At 41.4% G+C, this 14,634-nt stretch overlaps 1 protein-coding gene across 2 annotated transcripts in view; it reads left to right on the top strand.

Annotated features, from left to right (window-relative positions):
* The window catches only part of INTS6L (integrator complex subunit 6 like), a 67,813-nt gene that overhangs the window by 28,930 nt on the left and 24,249 nt on the right, over positions 1 to 14,634 (top strand). For both annotated transcript variants that reach the window (XM_045288374.1, XM_004713397.2), the window contains exons 3-9: positions 919 to 1,068; positions 2,686 to 2,775; positions 3,039 to 3,222; positions 3,785 to 3,913; positions 5,667 to 5,830; positions 9,262 to 9,414; positions 14,261 to 14,393. In XM_045288374.1, coding sequence (XP_045144309.1) covers positions 919 to 1,068; positions 2,686 to 2,775; positions 3,039 to 3,222; positions 3,785 to 3,913; positions 5,667 to 5,830; positions 9,262 to 9,414; positions 14,261 to 14,393 — 1,003 coding nt within the window. The remainder of the gene's footprint in view (positions 1 to 918; positions 1,069 to 2,685; positions 2,776 to 3,038; positions 3,223 to 3,784; positions 3,914 to 5,666; positions 5,831 to 9,261; positions 9,415 to 14,260; positions 14,394 to 14,634) is intronic.

Here is a 14,634-nt window from a genome sequence, read left to right as displayed (position 1 = left end):
GCCTCTACCCCCTGATACTGCTGTCTGACGTGGATGGCAAGACTGCAGCATTCAGCATGTCATACCGCTGAGCCAGGGCTGTTTGTCAGGTGTGCTGTCTGTGCTGGCCCTGGCTGGCCTGCCTATTTCTCTAGAACCTGCCGTTGGCTTCTCGGGTTGACATTTTGTGCTGCTTTGTTTTTATAGCCATTACGGCTTAAGGAGCAAGATTTACAAGCCAATCTCGCAGAGCATGTGGCTGCTTTTTACTTGCACGACTCACAGGTGCTTTGCTGCCGTGCAGAGTTACTGGGAGTTGCTGCTGTTTTGCTAAAACGTGTCGTTCTTTCTCCTCTTATTCTAGAGTGCAGGCTGTCTGGATACTGGAAGACGCCTCCAAATCACTTAGATTCTATGCCTGTCATTACCCCTCCATTCCCATTTAAGAGTGAACAAATTGTTCAGGAGGAAGACCCTTGGTTAGAACAATTGACGCACTAGTTCATTATCTGGGTCTATCGAGGACCAGGCATTTGAAAATGATTATCCCTTCCTCCATGCTCCTCTCAGCATCGGGGCAAGGTGACAGGTGCTGTGGTAGATGTGGTTGAGTCGGAGTAGAAGACTCACCTCTTGAACCAGAAAGGCCCTTCAGTCATAATGGATGAACACTTTTTTATTCCTGGACTTCTTTGCTTTTGATCATCAAAAGTGGCAGATCTTCCTGAACCTGGTTACTTGACCACTCATGATGGACGACAGAATTAGGTGAAAAAGAAAGGAAGAAAGAGGAGAAAAGAAACCAAAGCGGTTGTCACTGAGTTGACTTGACTCGTGGAAACAGCTATTCGGTTATTAGAGGTTTGATACTTGCGGTCTGCACTTTACATATTGTTCGTTGGATAACTGCAAACTTCACTGCAAATGTTTGGTTTTCAGGCTGGTTGGAAGGAAAACCATGCAACATTCATGAGTGAACTGAGACATCTTCAGGCTTCTGGACTAACGACTCTCGGTCAAGCTCTGAGATCCTCATTCGATTTGTTAAATCTCAATAGATTAATTTCTGGAATAGACAATTATGGACAGGTAAAACTTTTGTTTTCTTTGAGTGAGTACATCATTTGTTTTGATGGCTTGGGGTAAAAATTTAAAATGGGCCTGGTTACCAAGTTTGTTTGTTTGTTTTACTTTTCAAAAGCTGCAAAAGGAGGTTCATTTACTTTTTGAATGCAAATTTTAAAATTAGTCCTCTTTGGGGGTGTTGTATACAACTGGATTATAAGATGCCTATCTTCATCTATCTGAAAATGGGACAAATAGATTGCTGAGAAATATTGAAGCAAGACAATGGAAGAAAAACTTTCCATGTCTTTCCATGTGGGTCGCGAACCCTTTCGGGGTCAAATGACCCTTTTACAGGGGTCGCCCGATTCATAGCAGTAGCAAAATGACAGTGATGAAGTAGCAACGAAACTAATTTGATGGTTGAGGGTCGCCACAACAGGAGGAACTGTATGAAAGGGTCGCGGCCTTAGGAAGGTTGAGAAGCACTGCTCTGGAATAAGAGGAAGGCAGAAGAGCATTTGCTGCTGTGACTGCTGTTGCCTTTTCCCACTCTGCAAACTGGTCACGGTAACAAGATTCACGTCAGATCATAGGGCATACACCACTAAAATCACCTGTCTGTGTCAGAATTTCAACTTAGATGAATGATCCATTTGTGCCCCCCCCTTGTATTTCTATTTTCATTTCAAAACTGAATTTTGAGACAATTTCAGCCTAAAAACTTTATAAAAAATAATACAAAGAGTCCCCGTATAAACTTCACTGAGATTTTTATGTGGCTGTCACTGCCACCATCATCTCTTGGACCTCATTCGTTGCTGGTTACTTAGAAATCAGAGTGGGGTGGGCATTGATTTGAATATTAGACAGTAAACCTGTGGAAACCAGAATCTCCGGAAGTGGGGGAAACCTGCCAGAGAAGGAACACGCAAACATTTCCCACTACAAGGAGCGAGAAGAGGGAACACTTGGGCAACGTGGGGAAAGTGCTGTTACATTCTGTTAGGAGATTGCAACATGAAGCAAAATGTGTATACGTGGCTGATTGGAACACTAATTTGCTCTGTAAACTTTCACCCAAATTGCAATGAAATGTGCTTTTTAAATAAAATTTAATGATATTCAAGTGATAAGACTGCACCCCGTCAAAGATGGAAGGCATAGGCAATGTGGAAGAACCAGGCAGCCCTGTTGAATTCCAGCTCTTAGATTCAATGTCGTCTGGGGAATCGCTCCGTTCATATGGAAAGTCGCCTCTTCAGGAATTGTCCCTTTGATGCCCACTCACTTCTGTCTCTAGCAGACCCCTGATGGTGTGCTGGGTTATTCGTTGGGCTGCTAGCCTCAAGATCAGCAGTTCAAAGCCACCAGCCGCTCCACTGGAGAAAGATGAGGCTTTCCACTCCCAGGAAGAGTCACAGTATCAAAAGCCCACAGGGGTAGTAGCTGTACTCTGTCCTGCAGGGTCACTTTGAGTCGGAATGGACTCAGTGGCAGTGAGTTCCAGTTCCTAATATTTTCCTTCTGGTTCATCGAGGCAAAACTAAGTATTTATCAAAATATTTGAGATTACTACCAAGGAAAATGTCAACTTTGTATTGCTTTACAGCACTCTAATACCTTTTCCATGTATTTTAGGGTCGAAATCCATTTTTTTTAGAACCATCTATGTTAATAACTATCACAGATGGAAATAAGTTAACAAGTACCGCTGGTGTTCAAGAAGAGGTAAGATGAATTTATACATGCATATATATCTATCTATATAATTTCATTTAAATGGCAGGGAATATCCTTTTTTTTTTCCTCCCCTGTGGGAGGCATCTCGTATTTCTGGTTTAAAATAAGTTTTATCAAGTCTTCAATCTTGGTAATCCATGAAGGATTGCTTCATTTGATTGCATTACATGAAAGAAAAGCAAACCCTTTAACTCTGTCTTCATTTGGGTTTGGGCTGTTAAACTGAACCATCTCGATATTTGCTTTCTCAGCTTTATCTTCCCTTGAATTCTCCTCTGCCCGGAAGTGAACTAACCAAAGAACCTTTTCGTTGGGATCAGAGGTTATTTGCCCTGGTCTTGCGTTTGCCTGGAGTGGCTTCTACTGAACCAGAGCAGCTAGGGAGTGTGCCCACGGATGAGTGTGCCATCACACAGATGTGTGAAGTCACAGGAGGTAATGGTGATATGGAATATTTCTGAGAGAAAGAAGTCAGGGGGAGAGGATGTCATTGGTGTTAGTTGCTGTAGTCAGCTCCTACTCACGCCACCCATATATATGTCTAATAGAATGAAACGGGGCCCAGTTCTGTGCCTTCCCCATGATTGTTGGTGTTTGAATCCATAGCTACTACTTTACACCCTGGTAACTTTGGGGAGGGGCAGTTTGAACCCACCAGAAGCTCCATGGGTGAAGATCTGGCAATCTGTGGGTTGCTAGCAATTGAAATGGACTTGATGCTCCCCAGCAGCAAAAGCAACACTGGATACAATGTAGCTTGGGCGAGAAATCCCCTAGTTTTCATTCAACGTGCCAAGTCTCATCATATTTTCCTTCAAAATAGTTATCAGGGATTTAGTTGAAGTCTGCTGTTTAAGCTCATCATGGTGTACGTAAAGTCCTCTGCCGATGGAACAAGGATCGTTCCAAGTCAGATTTTAAGATTTCAACTGCTGCTATAATTTGATAATATTTTATTCGATCAAACTTTTATGATTGGTTTTCCTTCCTGGTATAGGCCGCTCCTATTGTGTCAGAACGCAAAGAATGCTGAATCAATGTTTAGAATCTTTAGTTCAGAAAGTTCAGAGTGGTGTCGTCATTAACTTTGAGAAAACAGGACCAGATCCACTTCCTGTTGGTGAAGGTACAGTAGATATTTATTTGATTTCATTTCCCCCCCTAAAGTACGACATAAGCAAAATGGGCAGTGTTCACTATCCACATGTATTTGGGTAATTGTAAATATTCACCTAAAAACACCTGTCATGAAAATAAGAATAATAATAGCAATAATAAATATGGTCAACAACAAACGGCTGTCATTCAACCATTGCCTTTGTCTATAGGCTGGTGGCTGAATCCTCATCACTTGAATTTCATGTTGAGTCTTTCTAAGAAAATTCTCTTCTTTTCCCTGGTCCACATTTGGGGATGACACTGAGCCATTCTAGTTAGAAACTGTGTGGAGCTTGACCATGAACGAGCGGTTGGGGGTTGGGCCCTGTGAGTGCCAAAGGTGCAAACCTGTCTGTGTTCAGTTTTTGCATGGCTGCAGGAGTTTATGTTTCTCCAAGAACTGCGAGTATTCTATCAGCTCATATGCTAGAACTTTTCAGGCTATTTTTTCTTTTTCTTTTTTTAAAATCATTTTATTAGGGGCTCATACAACTCTTATCACAATCCATACGTACATCAATTGTATAAAGCGCATTTGTACATTCATTGCCCTCATCATTCTCAAAACATTTGCTCTCCATTTAAACCCCCAGCATTAGGTCCTTATTTTTCCCCTCCCTCCCCGCTCCCCCGTCCCTCGTGAGCCCTTGATAATTTATAAATTATTATTTTGTCATATCTTGCCCTGTCCGACGTCTCCCTTCACCCACTTTTCGGCTGTCCATCCCCCAGGAAGAAGGTCACATATAGTTCCTTGTAATTGGTTCCCTCTTTCCAACCCACTCTCCCTCTACCCTCCCGGTATCGCCACTCACACCACTGGTCCTGTAGGGATCATCCGTCCTGGATTCCCTGTGTTTCCAGTTCCTATCTGTACCAGTGTACCTCCTCTGGTCTAGCCAGACAAAGATCCTTCGATAGCTCAGTTGGGAGAGTGGAGGACTGACTGTCGAGGCTATTATTTCATTGCAGAATCAATCGCTCGCGCTTGCTCGCTTTCTTTTTTCTAAATCAGATTTTACAGAAAGCTCAACATATAAAAATAGATAAAAGCTGAGGTGCTTTTGGAATCCCTGGGTATTACAAACACTGACACGCTACCCAGACATTCCTCAGAGGAAAGGCTTGGCGAACTAATTCTGAAATAGCATATTTTCAACATTCCATCTACCTTTAAATTTTAATTTGGGTAACTTTCATTTTTGCTTTTGTCATCACTGGGTCTAACAGTTTATTAAGGGAAACTCCCACCCCCATAATTGAGATTCAAACATTATGTAAATGGAATTTGTGATGTATTTTTGTTGGTTTCCAAAATGAACAATGTCACTTGCTTAATTTGGTCATTGAATTCTGGAAAAATAACTATCGTGTTCTGGTGTGTTTAATCTAGGAACCTAAGCCATAGAAAATGTCAAACCAACCACATGATAGCTTTCCTCATCCCTGCAGATTCTGATGGTGGGTGGACAATACAGTATGGGAGCGGTTGAGAGGTTGAGGCTTGGATTGGGAACGAATGGAGGTAAAAGAGCTGCTAGGAACAACCTGCAGAAATCCCAGTAGAGTTGCTTTTTTTAACTGTTCTTCCTCCGTTTTCAGCAATCGGCATTTCTGTTTTGTTTGGTACTTGGTTTTGAGCTGAAAATATTTTACAAGAAGGTCAGCAGCTGTAAGCAGCCACCGGGCCTTCATCTGTCTGTCGTGTGTTTAACTTTCAGATGGATTTCCGGATACATCGAGGCCAGGCAATCCCTGTGCTGCTCAGCCCTGGCACAGTTGTCATAAGCTCATTTACGTACGACCCAATTCTAAAACCGGCGTTCCTGTTGGACACTGGCCAATTCCAGAAGCGTTTTGGCCAGATCAGAATTTACCTTCACTAGTAAGTGTCCTAAAGCAAAAGGTAAACATCATTCTGTATGTCTTGCCGATTACATCAATTTGCTGATCACAGTGAACGTCTTAGCAAAACGTCGAGGCTTCTAAGACGTGCCACAGGCATGGCCGTCTTTCCTTTGCCTTCTGTCGCTTGCTGAAAGTCTCAGCACATGTGTAATAACAAGAAAGGCCTTCCCTCTCTCTTCTGGTACTTTTCAGTCTTGTTTTCCGTCACTTGAATTGCCTGCTTTGGACGTTCTACTTGAGGCTCTTGTAATCTCTGACTTGGTTCTGACAGAGCAGCTAACTTGATTGACATGGCAAACACAGTGTCGTCATAGTCCTGGTAATGATTAGCATGCTCAGCCTCTCAAATCCAAGATGTGGCTTTCTACCACGTATAGCTTCTCAGAACACACACAGTGCTGAAGTCATTCTACTTCATGGTGGGGAGTCACCTTCCTGAAACAATGATTAAAACTCTGTGGGCCAATGATTCTTCTTTTTGTAGCCAACGAACAATGACCAAACAGCATGCAGGTGCACTAGGGGAACAGTGCCAATAGGGAGATCCCCACACCTTGGAGTATCAGCCATTTGAAATCCCAAGGGCAACATTTCCCCAAGGACAAAACTCAGAAGGGTCAGGCAAGAAGGAGGAGTGGACACAAGAAGCACAGGGATCAGGTGTGGTGAGTGATGTTACATGGAAGGGATTGTAAATCATGAACGGAAACAGTGCAAATGAATTAGTCAATGGACAAGTGATTTGCTCTGTAAACCATCACTCAACTCACAATAAACTTTTTTTTTAATGTCCCTAAGCAAGGACTTAAGGAACTCTGATGGCTCAATGGTTAAGCTCCTCAGCTCTTAACCCGCAGAAAGGGGGAGCAGTCTGCTTCCTGAAAGATGACAGCCTCAGAAGCCCTGTGGGGCAGGCAGCTCTTCTCTGTCCCACAGAGTCCAAGTCGGCAGGCCAGCACATACCCTGTTTCCCCGAAAGTAGGACATCCCCCGAAAATAAGACCTATTTACAGTTTTGCCTCTCAGTGAAATATAAGGCATCCACCGAAAATAAGACCTCCCCAATAATAAGGATATCAACAATAAATGTTGATATTCTTCTTCATGGAAAAATAAGACATCCCTAAAAATAAGACCAACTGCTTCTTTGGGAGCAAAATTTAATATAAGACACTGTCTTATTTTGGGGGAAGCAGGGTAGCAACAGCAAGAAAGCAGACTTGTCTTTTTTTTCTGCACTGTGTTTTCTGGAAGAAGATTTGATGTTACGGTTGCTCCTAGGACACCGATGCATCGCTTTTCCCTCTGGTGGAATGACAGTGTCCAGTGATAAGGGAAGCTGCCTGAAACCCACTCTCTTTTTCACCTTCTGCTGTCCCCCTACCCAATAGGAAAACAACGCCTGAGAAGTAAATAAAAAATTTATCAAAATTTCTCCTGTTTAATGTTTTCTAAGTTGTAGAAATGTCTAACCATAAATTGCACTTTTTCCTGCATTACTGGTGGGGGGGGCGCTTGCCTTCCTTCAGAAGTGGCCATGACAGGCCTAAAAGTATGACTTCCAACCATTTCAACCCTTACTGTGAAGCTAACTCTCCCTTCATTCTCTCCGGGCTGAAAGATGTTACTCCCATCATGTCTCGGTGCCCTGCTATGCTCAGCCCCTTCCACACCTTAAGAAAATGGTTTTGCTGCCCATTTATTTCATTATTGCCAGCAGTGGGGCTTCATTTGTGTCTTTATTGCCTTTTCACATATACAAATCCAGGAAGTCAGAAATATTTCACCACTCAATGAAAACTGAAATCAAGAAAAGCTAGACTAGAAGAAATAAATCCCCAGTCGTAATTCACACAGAGCTCATGTTACCATTCCTTTGCCTTTAAGAGCACATTTGAAGGCTATTCTTCTCAAACCCAAAATATCACGTATGTTTATAAATGATAAAGGTCAATGAGCATACTTTTCCACTTTCTTCAAGAAAACACATTTTAGCAGAGCCAGATTCGCTTTACAGGTATCTTAGCAAGAACAAGCTGGACCACTTCTTACCTTTGTCCCGGGGGCTTGTCCTATCTCCCTACATTGCCCTTGATATCACTCTTTCCCTATATGATGCTCTTTGTGACCATAAAATAAATCTATTAATAAAATTGATTCTCAGTACTGGACTACAGATCTGACTGTTTCCATGAATTGCTCCTTCTTCTGTCATGAGACTGGAAGCACTGGATGGTGCCTTGCTGCTATTACTAAACATTTTGATCAGGAACAAGATAGATGGATCCTGATCAGAAGAGAGGAGAACTTCAAATTCTGAAAGATTCCAGACTTACTGGGCCCACTGAGACCGGAGGAACTGCTAAATCTATTGCTCTGAGATACTCTTTTTTCCCCCTGTTATATTCTAAACCTTCAATCAAAGCTATTTCCTGAAGTCATCTTTCAACTAAAACAAAAAACAAAAACAGAAAAACACCCCAGCTTAGCTTCATTAGAACATACCCATATGCCTTGAATATTGTACTCTTTTAGAATGATTTTATATATATATGTAATTTGGTTTCATATATATATATATATATATATGAAACCAAATTGACCATGGTAGCTAAAGCATAGATAAGGTGTGTAGGGGGCAATGAGTTCAAGCGATTGGTAGCAAATCAATTGGAGTAGACAGTGCAAGATTATTAACAGAGTGAAGAATATAGCCAGTGTCACTTGTGGACATTGTTGAATGAGTGCATGCTCTGTGTATTTTCATACACCACACTCCAAATTAATCAAATAAAACGGCTTCTCCATTCATCTTCTCTAGGACCCCAGGTACACAAGCCTATGCAATCTGGGCCAATGTAGCCCAGCTCCACCTAGGGAATGCATGGGGACGTGAGCCTGCTGTAAACACTAACCTGGGCCCGGGAATCGGTCTCCATGTTGTCCTTTCTGTGCCTTTACTAATTTTCATCTCACTTCTTAGTGATAGAAACTGTGTCATGTCCCCATTATAAAGTTCGACATAGTTCTTCTTTCTCACTAGAGTCTGGACATTGTTCAAAAGGATGGAGGGCAGGCACTTCTGGAAGTTACAAAGTAGAGTTGAACTTCAGGATTCGGCCTGTGGATCATAATAAATCCTTAAATTATAATCAAAGCATGGTTAACCTCATTAAAATCTCATTATGAATGTTATAATATACCTTTTCCTCTTCCCATTACCTAGTGCATGGTGGAGAAGAAAAATCTGAATGTCTTTCCCCATGGGAAACATTGGTGATGCCTAAGGATCTAGTAACCCTCTTTCTGGAAACAATGGGGATTGAAAACAACAGACAAGGGGTTGCAAAATTGTCAGCAAAGGAAGTTCACTTGATAACTGACCCAATTTTTCCTCTTCTCTTTTAGCCTCCACGAACATCTCATCCTGTTGTACGGTTCTCCTGTGTAGATTGTGAGCCAATGGTAATAGATAAACTTCCCTTTGACAAATATGAACTTGAACCTTCACCCTTAACTCAGTACATCTTGGAACGTAAATCTCCTCATACCTGCTGGCAGGTACTTGGGCATACCTTGTAGTCAGGGGACTATAACTACTCTGGGATGTGGGAATTCTTAAAAGAACTTTCAAAGGTTAACTGGAAATAATCTGGCTGAGTCATTTAATAATATTTTTTACAATACCATCAAATAAGAAACAAGGCCATGCAAAGCATTTCAGACTGATAGTGTAGTATACTATACATTTCCATTGAAGGCTGTAGACTATGAGGTAATCTGTGTATTGAAGAGTCTGGGGGAAACATCCCTCTGAAACCTACCAATGGACTCCAGGGTAAGAATCCCTGATTTGAAGGCAGTGGTGGGTCCATGGTAAAATCCTTGTCTTCTGTGCAAGAAAACTGGCTCACTTCAATTTCTGGCCAATACATGACCTGTTAGTGGAGGCTTGTGTCTTGTTGTAACGCTGCACAAGTTTCAGCAGAGCTTCCAGACTAAGATAGACAAGGAAGAAAGGCCTGGCAACCTACTTATGAAAATCAGCCACTGAAATCCCTATGGAACACAAAGGTCTGTTCTACAATCAGGATAGCCTAAGACTGGGCAGCATTTTGTTCTGTTGGCGGCCACCTCAATGGCAGCTAATAACAGCAGCACTAGAATGAAGTCCTATTCAGATATGACTGCTACAGCTGAAGCAAGGTTTTCAGCCCTGAAGATTGAACTTGGCAGATTGGAAAGACAGGATCTTTCTGGCAGAGTCATAAGCCCTGAAGTTAATGTATATATTGGTGTAACATAATAAAATTCTTCTATGAGGCAAATTCACAGAGAGAAACTCACAGGGGCTGTTCTAACCCGGGGCTGTAGGGTCGCTATGAGCATTGAATCAGTGAGGTTCATACATTGAGTCTTCCAAGTGTTAAACTTCAGTTTGCAAGCTGGCTAATCGATTTACTTAGGAATTTTATTTTGTGAAAATCTGGGCACAGTGTTTTTATTTGTATGCACCAAGGAAGTCTTACACAGTGACGATGTCTGTCCTATTTATAAACAACAAAACCATGTAGCAGTCAGTAATCGTTAGTTTTATTTACAAAAGAAACGCTTTCAGACTGCCATCATTTTTATCCCGATGTGTACAGTTATTGCTATTAGTTGTCTTTAGGTTACTTAAGCTCTACCAAAGTGAGAAAACCAGGCTGAGAAACAACAAATGGCTTAAAACAAGGATGTGAAATTGCTAGTATGGGGACTGGGACGGGAATTCCAGAACACTTCGCTGTGTTCATGAGGAGCCTGTTCATGGGCCAAGAGGCGCTTGTTTGAACAGAGCAAGGGATGCTACATGGTTTAAAGTGAGGACATCGGGGTAATAATAGCCTTTCATCATACTGACTCACTCTGAATGCTGAACAACAAACCCGAGAAACTAGACTTTACGAAGGAGAATGTGGCATCAGCATCGGAGGAAGGCTTATGAGCAACCCATGGGATGCGGTTGACACCCCTAGCTTGCTGACAGTGAGGAGGCCTTGAAGCACTTTCTGAGGAAGAGCCAAGACCATATAGCCTCCAATATGGATTATACCTCAATTTAGGAAAATAAAAATCCTCACCACTGGATCAAATAAACAATGCCAGTATAAATGGAGGAAAGATTGACGTTGTCAAGGATTTCATCTTACTTGGATCCACAATGAACTTTCGTGAAAGCAGCCATCGAGGAGTCAAATGGTGTATTGCATTGAACAGATCTGCTGACGTCACTTTGAAGACTGTGATGCTCCTGATCCAAGTCATGGCATTTTCAATCCCCTCATGTACATGTGAAAACTAGACAGGGAATACGGAAGACTAGAGAAGAACTGATGCCTTTGAATTCTACTTTTGGAAAAGAATATCAAATATAATCTATGAGTCAAATTTGACTCAACGGCAGTGGGTGTGGTTTTGGCCAGAAGAAGGAATACATCTGTCTTGAAGGAAGTACAATGAGAATGTTCCTTAAAAACAAGAATGGCCAGTCTTTGTCTCACATATTTTGGACATGTGGTCAGGAGGGACCAGTCCCTGTAGAAGGGTATCACACTTGATAGAGGGTCAGTAGAAAAGAGAAAGCCTGTCAATTGGTTGGATTGACACAGGGGCTACAACAGTGGGCTCAAACATTGTAACCATCTCGAGGATGGCATGGAACTGCTGGGCAGCGTTTTGTTCCATTGCACACTGAGGTCACTACGAGTCAGAACAAACTCCAAGGCACCTAACATTAAAACAAATGGATCTCGCAAACAAAATATTGAGCAGAAGCACACAGAAATGATGACATATTGTATGATTACACTTTATATGTTTTTTTTAAATTTAATTTTATTTATATAAATTAAAGCACAAGTAAAACTCACTTTCTGTGTTGGAAGTCAGGATAGTGTCCACAAAAGGACACAAGGTGGTTTCTGGTCCGATTCGGTTTCCTAACCTGGGTACTGCTTACATTTGTGCATGAACAGACATTGAGTTCACTTTGCTTTAAATGCATTTATGCTTCAATAGAATTCATGGGAGGGTCGGGTGGGGGAGTGCTAGAAATTATAGATGCCAACTTAAAATCAAAATGTGAGGTCTGAATTTATAGGATGAAAAAAATTGTTTGCAATGAAAGCAAATAAATAAATCATACTCTCCCTCTAATATAGCCCTTCTTTTTTGTCTAGCAAATTTCTTGTAAACCTTCTCCAAGAAATCCTGTTCTCTTTCCCTGCACCTTCCCTCAAATATGCCACATGCCTTTCCCCTGTACTGCATGTTACTTTGGTTTAGAATAGTTTTCATGTGATGAGTTAGTGGGAGGGAAAAAGAATATGATGAGCCAGGAGCCAGGAAATTTGGCAAAACCGTAATGGAGACCGGATTCTAGCCCTCGTTCTGCCACCAACTATGTGGCTTTGACCCAGACACTTACTTGCTCTGCACCAGATTGTCTCTAAAGATTCCTTCCAAAACCAAAATTCTATGAATCTGTTGAGTAATAAGGTATTTGGAAAAACTCAAGCAGTTTAACCCAAAAAAGAGAGGGGGAGAAATAAAGAGAGAAAATAAACAAAAATGTGCTAGTGATTTTCCTTTCATAGGAATCATAGGTCTGATTCTGTATATGGGGTCTCTTAAAATTATTTACGATTATTTGCCCCTCCCCCCTCTTCCAATATGCACCCTCAGAAAGTAGAAAGAAATATAGGATGTAATAACACAATTATCTTGGTTTCTATTAATTTTCACCTTAAGACATGAAATCTATCAATAACCGTGTTTTAGCACAACTTATTATTTTAAGGAGTCATAAAGTTCATAGGAACACTTTATTCTTAGCTATAAGGAGAGATCGAGTTTAATGATATCTCATTATATCACTGGTATGAAAGACTAGCAAGCTAATGGAATGTGTTAAATATCAGGGTTTGGCTTTTGTCTTAAATTATCCTGCTGAAAGACTTTGGAAAAGACAATGTCTAGATCCCTAATCTGAGCTCTGGTGATGTAGTGGTTACCCGTTGGACTGTTAACCATAAGCTCATCAGTTCAAAACCACCAGCAGCTCTGAGGGAGATAGATGAGACCCTCTACTCCCATAAAGAACTACCGCCTCAGAAAGCCACAGGAGCAGCTCTATCCCGTCCTATGAGACCAGTATGGGGCAGAATGGACTCAATGGCAGCGATTTTGGTTTTGGTTTAGGTGCTCAATCAACCACCGTCTTCCAGTTTGCCATATTGTGGTGGCTTGTGTGTTGGCATGCTAGAAGTTGAGGCACCAGTATTTCAAATGCCAGCAGGGTCATCTATGGTGGACAGGTTTCAGTGGAGCTTTTGACTAAGATGAACTTTAAAGAAGAGCCTGGTGATCTACTTCCAAAAACCAGCCAATGAAAATCCTGGGGATTCCAAGAGAATGTTGTCCAATAGAAAGTGCTGGAAGACGAGCCCCCTGGGTTGGAAATGACTACATTGTAGACCCAACAATGGACTCAAACGTATCAATGCTCCCAAAGCTGCCACAGACCTGGGCCACATTATGTTCTGTTCTACAAGAAGCCATCATGTGTTGGGGCCCTTTCAAGGGCTGTCAACAAGAAGTCCCTAAAAGTGCATACCGCTGTCCTGATTTGTAGTAAAGAGTCTTAACGTGGAATATGGGGAAAACTTAGTCGCTAGAAATCAAATCAAATCAAGCAAATCAAGTGGCTAGGGACATACGAGCATGTGAAAATATATCAAATTCAGAATCTTGGTAAGGAATAAGATGACAGTCATATAGAATAACGATCAATGTTTGCATCGTTATTAAGTGTTTGCTGTATGAGCATAACTTAGAGGAGAAAATGTCTTCCAGATTGAACCAAAGCATCTCGTTGCAACTCTACAATAATTGGTAGCAGTGTCTGGCTTAGAGTAATCTACTCGGTAAACACTGTCTTGAATGAAAACTCAATAAATGGAGCAACAAGGGGAGTAGAACAGGAAAGGGTAAACACAACTTAATAATAGTTCATATCAGGACAATGTACATCAGCCTTTACATGGTCTCTGCTTTTGTAAACAAGGGCTTTAGGCATAGGACCTTGTGCCATTGAGATGTTAATGTGTTTTCATGGTTGGTATTCCTCAGCAGTATTTCGGCTTTCCTTTCCACTTTGCTAAATAAGTGGATATTTGGGTACCATTATTGTAGCAATATTAGGTGGTTATATTAAGTTTCATTTGTTAACATAATTTATGAAGAAATCCTAACCTGAATATTCCTATATATCTAGGCCTAACCCTAGGCTAAGTAAGCCCTATTTCTAGGTTTGAATGAGCAGTGAATTGGGCCATAACGATACATGATTTCCTGTTCTTGCCAGGTATTTGTTAATAACAGCGGGAAATACAATGAGCTTGGATATCCTTTTGGTTATTTAAAAGCTAGTACGACCTTAACTTGTGTAAACCTCTTTGTGATGCCTTACAACTACCCCGTTTTACTCCCTCTTTTAGGTAAGTACAACATGTGCCATTTACTCATCTTTCCAATGTAGCAAAGATTAAAAATGGGTCACAGCCGAAGCATCTTCAATGTAGCCAAGGAACTGTTGATATCAGGAGACAGAAAATCTCCCCACTGATTTGTAATGGTAGAGTTTGCACGCGGTTTCTGTTTTGTTTTGTTTATTGTTTTCTGTTGTGTGATTCTTGCTGTTCTTTAGGTTGCAAAGGCCAATCTCCCTCCCCCAGGTTT

This window comes from Echinops telfairi, unplaced genomic scaffold, assembly GCF_000313985.2.
Source record: "Echinops telfairi isolate 266 unplaced genomic scaffold, ASM31398v2 ScPeMD7_20;HRSCAF=75, whole genome shotgun sequence".
NCBI lineage: Eukaryota > Metazoa > Chordata > Mammalia > Afrosoricida > Tenrecidae > Echinops > Echinops telfairi.
This window is presented reverse-complemented; position numbering and strand designations above follow the sequence as displayed.